Source organism: Oryzias latipes, chromosome 2, assembly GCF_053564925.1.
Source record: "Oryzias latipes strain Hd-rR chromosome 2, Olatipes_Hd-rR_3.1".
In the NCBI taxonomy this organism is placed as follows: Eukaryota; Metazoa; Chordata; class Actinopteri; order Beloniformes; family Adrianichthyidae; genus Oryzias; species Oryzias latipes.
In genome coordinates, this window is record NC_136238.1 from 30,771,424 (window position 1) to 30,783,126 (window position 11,703).

Genomic DNA, 11,703 nt, shown 5'->3' on the forward strand with positions numbered 1-11,703 from the left:
GCGTAAGAGAATATATGTATGCGAAAGAGAGTAAATATGACTGTGAGAGCAAGAATGTATGAATGTGAGAGAGAGAATATATGGATGCGTAAGAGAATATATGTATGCGAAAGAGAGTATATATGACTGTGAGAGCAAGAATGTATGAATGTGAATGGTTCAGAATAAATAATGTCTTATACGGCCCCTCATAACACAGTTCATGTGTTCATAGCGTGTAAGTCAAATTGCAGCAACCATGTTCCCTGCACTGTCAGTCCCAATTGTTGTCGTCTTGCCCTCGATGTCCCACTTACGTGCAACAGACAGGAACTGTTCTTTACAAGCCTCCGCAAAATGACGCTCCTCAGTTTTTAATATAGTCAGCGCAAAAGACTTCAGTTCCCACGTGTCACTGATGAAATGTCTTTTTGTATTTGAATCCATCAATAGGCCCACTTTGCTCACCTTGCTCCATCTTGCCTCAAGCTCCCGACCACTTCCCTGACTTTCCTGACCTGAATAATTTGTCACACTGCGCATGCGTGAAATGCGTTAAAAAAATTGATGTAATTAACAGCAAACAACTAATTAACGTCGTTAACGCGCTATTTTTGACAGCCCTAGTATATATATATATATATATATATATATATATATATATATATATATATATATATATATATATATATATATATATATATATATATATATATATATAATATATTGATAATCATGTCTGTCACAAGTCTTCAAGCCAACATAGTGTGCGCACCCCTGGCCTAAATGATAAGTCCTGGTCAAATAAAACCTCGAGGATTCTAACTGTGGAATTGGAAGCTATACTTATGCCATCCTGGGGGACTATCTGATCAGACAGAGCCTCTCTGAGGCTTTTGGGACCTAGTGTAATGACCTCTGTTTTTTCTGGGATCAGCAGGAGGTAATTAACTGTAATCCAGGCCTCGATGTCTCTGATGCAGGCATTCTATTTCTCTATATGGTCAAGTTTAATGGATAAATACAACTGCTTAACAACACCTCTTTCTTGGATTTTTTAAATAAAAGGGAGGTTTGATATTGGTCTATAGTTAGCCAAGTTGCTAGGATCTATCCTGGGCTTTTTCAGAAGAGGTTTAATAACTGCATATTTAAAAGACTGTGACACATAACCAGTTTCCAGAGAGGTATTTATTATCATTAATATGTATTCTTTAATTAGGTGGGTGGTTTCTTTAAAAAGCGTAGTGGGAATTGGGTCTAAATGACAAGTTGAGGTTTTGGAAGAACACTATAATGATGTTATTTCCGCTTGATCCACAACAGTGAAACAGTAATATTTCAGAGGTTTCTATGGATGCCTTCACTTCTACTGCTTCAGCCTGCTTTTGGCTGATAGCACTGCTATGCTTTTAGCAAGTTTAGCTTTGACATGCTTTATTTATTGTAGGGCTGGGCGATATGGCCTTAAAATAAAATCTCCGATTTTATTTTTTTTAATTCGATTTCCGATTTTTCCCTGATTTTTTTTCCCCCCACCCTACTTAAAGAAAGCAATGAGTACAAACGGCAGACAAGTTCAAGCAAATGTTGCTTTTATTTAATCAAACCCAAGACAAATGTAACGCCCATTTCTGGTATGAATAATAAATAAATGAACACACTCTTGGAATCAAAGTTAAGTATACGACTTTTCTTCTTACTCCCTTTTTGGACTTGTGTTTAAATAATTGTGTCTTGTTTTATATAGCTTTTGTCTTGTTTTTGTCTAAATTAGATTTATTAGATTAGATTTAGTCTAAAGTAGCACCATTTTCTAAAGGATTAACAATACAGCTCATATCTGGGGTCTAAGTTTTTAATTAAATTAATAAACCCCATCTTCTCCACGGAGATGATGATGATCACGAAGCAGCAGGAGTCACGGTCACCCCCCCCCCCCCCCCCCTCCTCCGAAAACATAATCCCACGGCGGCCGCGTCGAAAATGAATATATCGGTACAGGTAATATTACAACGCAGTAACAATTAACTAACTAATGAACTAACTATACAGGGGTTGTAAAATCAGTATGTGTGTGTGTCAGGGCGCGTGCGTGTTTAAGAGGACTGAGCGCGTGCCACAGGAGCGCGCGTGAGAGCCTTTGACTCCGATGGGCTTTAGGCAGCGTGGGGGGGGGGGGGGGGGGGGGGGGTCTCTTCCTCCACGTCTGTGGCAGCAAACCCAGACCAGTTCCAAACAACAGATGATTTTATTCCTTTGTTGGGAACAAACTTCCCATTGTCACCGGTAGCCATGCTGTCGCTAGCTGCTTCGTGTGTCGATTGTCGCGTGTCGCCGTGTGACATTAACGCTACGGAAGCTCTGGGGAGCCAAAAAAACACGATTTAGTTATTTTTGAAATCGCCCGTAACAAAAAATTCGAATTAATTCATTTGATCGATTTATCGCCCAGGCCTAATTTATGGTTTTGATTTCAGTCACTTTTTTTCAAGACATGATTATCAATGCAGTGCTCCAGACTAACATTTTTCACTAGTAGCACTGTGGCCCCTAACTGAAAATTTTAGGGGCACAACCAGAAAATTTAGGGGCACCTGAGCCGGGGGTGTTCGTGTCCCTGGGGGGTGGGTCCTGGTCCTTGCCCCTGGGCGCTGGGCCCCGCCAAACTTCCAACATGGCCGAGCCTGGTCGGGCCATATTTATAACATCCCTTGTGGGCCGCCCTTTTTTCCCCGGGGTTCCCCCCTCCTGGGCGGGGGCGGCGGGCCCCTGCCTTGCTCCTACCTGGACCAACCGTGGGCCGGGTGGGTGGCTGCCTGGAGTGCGGAGCGGGTCTCCCTTGGGGGGTCCTGGCTCGTACCTGGGGTCGGGGCGGGGGGATGCCCGGAACTCCTGGGTGGTGGTGGGGTGCTCGTCTGGGGCTGTGGGCGTCCCTCTCCGGTGGGGCCCTGCGTTGGGCTCTTCCGGCGCGGCGGGGGGCTGCTTTCCTGGCTGGGCTGGGGCGGCGCTCTCTTTCCCTCTGCGCCTCCCTGCTCTCTGGCTCTGGGGGCCTCGCGGCGGTCCTGCTGGCCCTGGCCTGGGTGGCGGTCTTGGTCGCCCGGGGGGCGGTTGTTCCCTGCCTGTTCCCGTGTGGCGTTGGGGGAATTCCGGCTGCCGCTGCTGCTGCGGCGGGGGTATGGGTGTGGGGGTGGCTGGGCGCTCCTCCTCCTTCTTTTCACATTCCACCATCCATTTTAGAAGAACATAAACACTCACCTGAGCACAGGTGTTAGCTCACCTTTGCACTAATAGTTTGCATGATTGAATGAATGAAAGATTTCACACTAGTTGGTTTAAAGGCATAGGTATGCGTTCGTGAACACTATCTGTTTTGTGTACATGTTGACATGTGGACATTTTTGCGGCTAGCAGGTGTGTTGATAATATTTGAGTGTGTGTGAACAGGCCCCGCCCTTTTTGTACTACATTTGAACCGTACCGTAACGATAAACAACCAGTAAACCTGTCTGCTCTATGCTGCTTCATGGTCTTACCCCCCTTCCCCTCCTATTATCACCCTCCTACCCCCCCCTCTCTATAACGTCCCTCTCTCTTCTTCCCCTCTTTCCTTTTCCGTCCGGTCCAACACCAAAGATTTTCAAACACGATTGAAATTAATAAAGTTTGGCCTCAATTACAAAAGGGGTTTATTCAGACATACCTTTGGTTTGTCTGAAGATGAATAACCCCTCTTGTTAAAATAAAATATGTCCAACACAAGAGGCCCTCAGCTCTCATCTGTTTGCCTAGCTGTTGGACAGGACAAGTTAAAAAAAAAAAAAAAAAAAAAAAAAGAAAATTTAGGGGCACGTAAATCAACATGCTAACCAAATCTACTAATTTCCACTGTATTACTAATAAATACTTTAATAATAGATGCAGAAATTACAATCTGCTGTTCCAAATTCAGTGTCACATTTCATTCTGCACTCTTGAAGATGCAACAAAAAGTTAAACTGACAGCACCATCACTGTCATGACAGTACAAATATGAAACAAAATACCATACATTAAGGATAAAAAAAAGTTTTTAGTAACAAGTGATTACCGTAGTAACCTTTTGGTCATTTCACAGTTACAAACAATACTTAGATGTATGTAAACAGGGATGGAAATTCATGTTGGCGACACCAAATAGGTGCAGCCTATTTTTGTATCTTTATTTTTGCTCCAACATCACCTGTCAATCAAAACCAAAAAATATCACGAGAAAGGGTTGGGAGCAAAGCGCCAACCTACGCAAACACAGCTGGAAATTAAGTCCTGCACTGACTGAAAGCTGCCCTGATTACTACAAAACAATGCATTATGTGTCCTGATGGGTTTTTGTAGTTTATTGATCAATTAAAATAATTTAAAATACCAACTTATTAAAAAAAAGGCTTTATCCACTACAAAACATTACAATAATTATAAAAGATATATCACAAAATACAGATCATACTAAGGGGAAGAGGCATATTTAAAGTAAATTGAATGTTAAGGTGTTAGTTTCGCTCCATTGCCTCCCAGTTGATTCTAGAATTAAGTTCAAGATCCTCCTGTTAACCTATAAGGCCTTACATGGAATGGCCCCGTCCTATATTAAGGACCTCATAGTCCCTTACCAACCAATCAGAACACTTCGCTCGCAAAATGCAGGACTGCTTGTGGTTCCTAGAATTAGTAAAAGTACGGTTGGAGGTAGAGCGTTTAGCCACCAAGCCCCTGCCTTATGGAATAAACTCCCAGCTCATGTAAGAGAGGCCGACTCAGTTTCTACATTCAAAGCTAGACTGAAAACATTCCTCTTTGGACAGGCTTATTGTCAGACTAGCTGCTAGAAGTTGAAGCTGGGGTAACTATGGTGCACTGGGGTTCTGTCCTCTTTCCTTTTTTACTTCTACCCTTCCTCTCCTCTATTCTTGATCATAATTTATCATTTAGTTCTCCATGCCTCTGTTTGGTGCAGTGCGATTCATGTATTGTCCCTCTTTTCCTCTCCCCTCCTGGGGAGTGGGAGTGCTTCCAGACTCCAGTTGGCTCATCCGTGCTCCAGTTCCTGACCGTTTACCTCGCCTTTGCTCCTGCTCCTACACCTGGCTGTGGATCCTGCCTCTAGCTCATCTCTGGCTCGTCTCTGCTCTGTACCTGACCGAGTACCTCGTCTCTGCTCCTGCTCCTGGCTGTGGTTCCTGTCTCCGGCTCGACTCGCGCCTTTGACTGTCCCCACAACCACGGCTGGATGAAGCTCGTCTGCTGGACTTTTATATATGTAGTTGTAGATTTAGATAAGTTAATTCTTCTCTAAGAGTTCTGGTAAATCGCCTGTCCGTCCTGGGGGAGGATCCCTCCTTCATGTGGGCACCCCTGAGGTTTTTTCGTTTTTTCCGGAATCCGTTTTTTTTGGGAGTTTTTCCTTACCGCGAAGGGGGGTCTAAGGGCAGGGATGCCAGTATAGCTTAGTCAGTTTGTTAGTTCATTTTAGTATTTTTCTATTGAACTCTTTGTATTCGTGATCCTTTTGATTTCATGTTTTACTTCGAAGCCCATCAAGACGACTGTTGTTGTGATTTTGGGCTATACAAATAAAATTGAATTGAATTGAATTGAATTAAGGACAACAACCTCCTGTGCTCCTTCAGTCTCGTTGTAGCTTCGCCTTCATGCCCCCCCCCCCCCCCCCCCCCCCCCCGGCCTGGTCTCCCCAACGATCAAGGCGCGGCGCTAGTTCATCTTAAACACGTCTATCGTTGCATTTTCCACACGTGTTTTAAGTGTGTCTAAGACTAAGTCGTGTTGTTGCTCACACGTGTTTAATGTTCAAGTCCCGTTAGCTGTCACGCATGTAGGTGTGTGACATTTATTCTCCTCAGCTGACCCAAGTCCCGCAGGAGCGATGTGCTGCAGTGACAGCCGCGCATGAGAATCGTGGTTTGCTTCGCGAGTTTGAGACCCCTGGTGTAGACTCTGGCACTGGTACACTAGCCACAGGTCGAAGAATTAATCAATAGTTCGCTTGCTCATAACTCAGACGCGCGCACATATCAGGTTGGGATGATATGTGAGCTGCACGGTGGCGCAGTGGTTAGCGCTCTTGCCTCACAGCAAGAAGGCCCCCAGTTCAAGTCCCGGCTGGGGGACATGAAAAACACAACATCAATGGGGGACCTTTCTGTGTGGAGTTTCCATGTTCTCCCCGTGCATGCGTGGGTTCTCTCCGGGATCTCCGGCTTCCTCCCACCGTCCAAAAACATGCTTCATAGGTTGATTGGCAACTCTAAATTGACCATAGGTGTGAGTGTGATAGTGAATAGATGTGTGATTGATGATATTCTACCCTGCGACAGACTGGCGACCAGTCCAGGGCATCCCTTGCCTACGCCCAAGTGGCCGGGATAGGCTCCGGCAACCCCGTGACCCCGAAAGGGACAAACGGTCAAGAAGATGGATGGATGGATATTTGTCTTTGTTTCCTTCCCACAGATGTTTATGTGCGCTTGATTTTCTCTAGGCCCCTCCCCCTCCACGCATGTAGCCACTTACATTGACTTTCCCTGTTCTTCTCACACGCATTGGCCGCCTCACAGACAGGCATCACTCAATGAAACGCGAGTGTGTGCTCGCGTCTCATGAGTATGTGCGCGAGTTTGTGTGTTTGTGTGCGTGTGCGCTCCAGTCTTATTGCTCATTTTATTGATCATTGACGTGCCCATTCCACGTTTAATGTATAAAAAATATGGAGGGTGGGGGAGGCAAATTTACTGGTAGCACATGTGCTGTAAAAGAGGAGGGTGTGTGTGTTAGTGTGTGGAGTATCATTGTGTGTTTATAAAAAGGTTTATTAAAAGGTATAGGTTAAAATAACTGGGTAACCTTTTTGGAAAACTTAAACGTTTCCTTAATTAGGTGTTTGACCTACTAAAGTCTGAACAACTGACATCACCTCTAACTGTCTTAACTTTGAAAGAGAACTAATAGGTTACAATCTGTTGTTTATTTAAAGTCTAGAGCAACTGAAGATTAGAGTATTTCGATTTTTCTTGACAATACACAAAGACCTTTAAAAATATAAAAGGTCTCCTTTTTTGTCTTTGTCTCTGCAGTCCTCCCTCAGCATTATTTGAGTAAAGAGGATTTGTGCAACCAGCAGACGAATTTAAGAGTGGAACAAGAGGAACAAGGGCCTCGAGTAATTAAAGATGAACAGGGGGAACCAGAACTTCGACATAGTAAAGAGGAACATGAGGAACACAAACCCGCACTGATTAAAGAAGAGAAAGTAGAAGAACTAGAACCTCTACTAATGAAAGAGAAAGAAGAAGGGTTCTACATAAGTCAGGATGAGGAGCATATTGATCTGAAGCAGGAGACTGATGCCTTGATTGAGATTCCTACTTGTGATGAAGATGAGAACAGTGAAGCAGATCTAAACAATCAGCAGAGCTTTAATGTAACTGATAGTCAGGATGAAGAAGGAAACCAACATGAAGAATCAACATCAACTACAGATGAAGAGACAGAATCAACATCGACTACAGATGGAGAGACAGAATCAACATCAACTACAGATGAAGAGACAGAGCCACAGAACAGAGATCAGAGGAAGAAAAAAGACAGAAGTCATGTCCAAAGTGTGGACAGCTCTCAAATGTCAAAAAGCCAGTGTAACTCTGATGTTGGAAAAAACTTCACAAACTCAACTTTATTTAAGAGACCTAAAAGATCTTCGAGCAAAAAGATACTTTCTTCTGTAAAGTCTTGTGAAAGCTCAAGAATTGTTAGCAATCTCTTTGCTAACACGAAAAATAAGTCAGATGACAGACATCGTATCTGTACAGAAAGCCGTAAAACTTTAGGTTACGGGTGTCAGTTCAGAACTAATATAAAAACTCATACAGGAGAGAAGCCTTTTTCTTGTAAAGAATGTACAAAACGCTTTTGTCGCATATCTGCTCTCAAAAGACACACGAGAACTCATACAGGAGAAAAGCCTTTTTCTTGTAAAGAATGTAAAAAGAGTTTTACTGATTTATCTTATCTTAAATCACACATAAGAACTCATACAGGAGAGAAGCCTTTTTCTTGTAAAGAATGTACAAAACGCTTTATTAGCAAATCTGTTCTTAAAAGACACATGAGAACTCATACAGGAGAGAAGCCTTTTTCTTGTAAAGAATGTACAAAATGCTTTAGTCGCATATTTGCTCTCAAAAGACACACGAGAACTCATACAGGAGAGAAGCCTTTTCTTTGTACAGAATGTGCAAAATGCTTTATTTGCATAACTGATCTCAAAACACACATGAGCACTCATACAGGAGAAAAGCCTTTTTCATGTAAAGAATGTAAAAAGAGTTTTAGTCGCATATCTGCTCTCAAAATACACACAAGAACTCATACGGGAGAGAAGCCTTATTCTTGTAAAGAATGTAAAAAGAGTTTTAGTCGCATATCTGCTCTCAAAATACACACGAGAACTCACACAGGAGAGAAGCCTTTTTCTTGTAAAGTATGTAAAAAGAGTTTTAGTGATTTATCTTATCTTAAAACACACATAAGAACTCATACAGGTGAGAAACCTTTTTCTTGTAAAGAATGTACAAAATGCTTTATTAGCCTATCTGTTCTCAAAAGACACACGAGAACTCATACAGGAGAGAAGCCTTTTTCTTGTAAAGAATGTACAAAACACTTTCGTTGCAAAACTGATCTTAAAAGACACATGAGAACTCATACAGGAGAGAAGCCTTTTTCTTGTAAAGAATGTACAAAACGCTTTAGTTGCAAAACTGATCTCAAAAGACACACGAGAACTCATACAGGAGAGAAGCCTTTTTCATGTAAAGAATGTAAAAGAAGATTTAGTCATATATCTCATCTCAAATCACACACGAGAACTCATACAGGAGAGAAGCCTTATTCTTGTAAAGAATGTAAAAAATGCTTTAGTCGCATATCTGCTCTCAAAATACACATGAGAACTCATACAGGAGAGAAGCCTTTTTCTTGTAAAGAATGTACAAAATGCTTTAGTTGCATATCTGGTCTAAAAATACACACAATAACTCATACAGGAGAGAATCATACAGGAGAGAAGCCTTTTTCATGTAAAGAATGTACAAAATGCTTTAGTCACATATCTGGTCTCAAAAGACACATGAGAGCTCATACAGGAGAGAATCATATAGGAGAGAACCATTTTTCTTGTAAAGAATGTAATAAAAGTTTTCGTCAAATATCTCATCTCAAAACACACATGAGAACCCACACAGGAGAGAAGCCTTTTTCTTGTAAATAATGTTCAAAGTGCTTTAGTCGCCTATCTGATCTCAAAACACACACGAGAACTCATCTTTAATAATTATGTGAAAAAAGATAAGAAATATTTTTCAATTGTAAAATCGTTCTAGATGGTGTTTAACATGAATTTGCAGTTTTTAGCCTGTGTCGTATTTAAGACATACTTTCTGCACTACAGCTGTAATTCATATGAAATGCTCTACTAAGTCGTGGACGAGACTGTTTTCACTGGAGTTAACTCTGCTAATTTTTCCAACATGACTTCATTTACATGCTTTTCTGCTAGCTCATTGCACCTCACAAGAAGGGGTGTGACGATAACCGTTCATTAGTTAGATTTGTAGTAGTTAGTTGTTAATATTATGTAATTGTATTCATTTGCAACGCGGCCGCCGGGGATTTTGTGTTTGGTCGGGGATGGGGTTAACTGCGGTGATCAAAAATCCCACACCGTCACAGCTCTAGTCACAAGTCCAAGCTAACATTAGTGTAAAAGAAAACTGTGAGCAATACAGTTTAGAGCCAGATAGCAGATCAGATTAGGAAAACAAAGAGGTTAATGAATCTCTTTGGATGCATCGGAATTGGAGCAGCCAAGGGAGTCTTTGGCCCACCCAGGTCAGTTGCTTTGTCAAAAACCTGACCTTTTTACAAAAATCTAGTGATGAGGAAGATGACTTGCCAGACTCAATAATGAAGATGCTATCAAAGCAACCTAAGATTTCATTACATGAACACAGAGCCACATGATGAACTCCATACCACATTGATGCTGTCATTCAATTAAAAGGAGGCACAATGGATTATTGAATGCATAGAAATTACGTTTTCATGACAAAAATATTTAAGTTGTTGATGAAATTAATTATTTTAGATACACCTGTAAATAGAAATGTGTTGTTTCGAATTCTACGGATAACATTTGATTTTTCATGAAATGTTAATATTGTTCTATTTTTGTTGGTTGATTTTTATTAGTAAATTTGTGGACTTACTATGCTGAGACAGTGTTGTCTAAGTCTGTGTGTTACCATGACAACAATAGAATTATTTTTACACTTCTCTAATTCTAACACGAAGCGATTCATGATCATTTCTATATATTTTTTAAATATGAAATACCATTTATATTTTGTTAGTCATGTAAGCAAATAACAGTTTTGTGAAAAAAGATTTAGTAAAAATGTATGAAGGAAGAGGCGGATAAAAAACCAGACTGGTGTTTGTGTCTGGTGTTCTTGTGATTCCTGTTTTCTAGTAGACATTAGAACTGTTCCTCTGTTCTTTTTGGTTCTCAGTTTTCTGTCCCAATCTTTACTGTGAATAATAAAGTGGGCGTAAACATCAGTCAGAAGTGTGGAGTCTTTCTCACAGTGTGGGTTTCTGCTGTTTGTTGCTTCTCTGCTGGTTCCAAAGCTGGACTCTGTTCCAAAAAGGAGAGTATGTAACGAACCAGGGTAAGTTTAAGTGTAGGTTTGTTGATATGCTCCACTTTTGGTGCCAAATCTGCATGGAACGTTAAATACGAAGGACTGCATTCACTATATGTGAAGAAACTGGATTATCTAGAAAGGACTGTATTGTATTAGTTCGTAACCCCGTCAGTTTCTTGCACACAGAAAAAATGAATAATGACTCAGAGACAAAACTTATCTTTTGTGGAGGTTTTACTTCGTACAAACACGAAGGGGACAGACAAATGAACATGGTGCATTCAAAGTCCGAACCAACGAGCTCAGGGATGGGCTTGGTATAAAAACCCTGCATTTGCATATTCAGAAGATCGTCCGATGGACCTCGTGTGAAAATCACGCCCACAGGTTACTGCTGGAGAGAAGCTCCAAGGCTAAAGTGAAGATAAGTCTGAGCCCTGCTCAGCAGATCACACATGCACAGAAAAGAGGGAGTCTGAGAATGAACTGTTAGAACAATAGTTTGGCTGTGCTTTCTTCAAATGTAATATAATTTTGAGATGACAATACATGCTTAGTGAATTAAGTTTAAACCATTAGTGTAATAAAAGTTAAATGCAGTTTCTAACTATTCTTCACATAACCCCCTGTTTGTCATATCAAAATTATATGTGAAAAGTCAGCAGAACACTTCTCATCATCAACCAAATACCAATTCACAAAGATTTTCAGTATAGGCAGCATTTTGGCTCTGCATCGAAAATAAAAGTGTATAGGTACAGGTAAATACACAAGAATATAAAAATCAACATGAATAAATGAGCATCAGAGGTGGTAGGTGATACATGTGTGTTGATGCGAAAACCTCCAGGGCTAAATTTATACCATCTGTGTGAAACATTCAGTGAGCGATCAGGGAGGGCAAAACTCATCAACGGCTCCGTGCCCCTCGACAGCCATCACTAAGGATACACATGCATCACCAGTC

The 11,703-nt window shown here is 41.4% G+C and overlaps 1 protein-coding gene across 2 annotated transcripts in view; it reads left to right on the forward strand.

Moving 5' to 3' along the window:
• LOC144986772 (uncharacterized) overlaps positions 1-10,650 on the forward strand; it is a 62,249-nt gene extending 51,599 nt beyond the window's left edge. For both annotated transcript variants that reach the window (XM_078934834.1, XM_078934835.1), the window contains one exon: positions 7,107-10,650. In XM_078934834.1, coding sequence (XP_078790960.1) covers positions 7,107-9,301 — 2,195 coding nt within the window. In that variant the 3' untranslated portion in view covers positions 9,302-10,650. The remainder of the gene's footprint in view (positions 1-7,106) is intronic.
• The last annotated feature ends 1,053 nt before the right edge of the window (positions 10,651-11,703 follow it).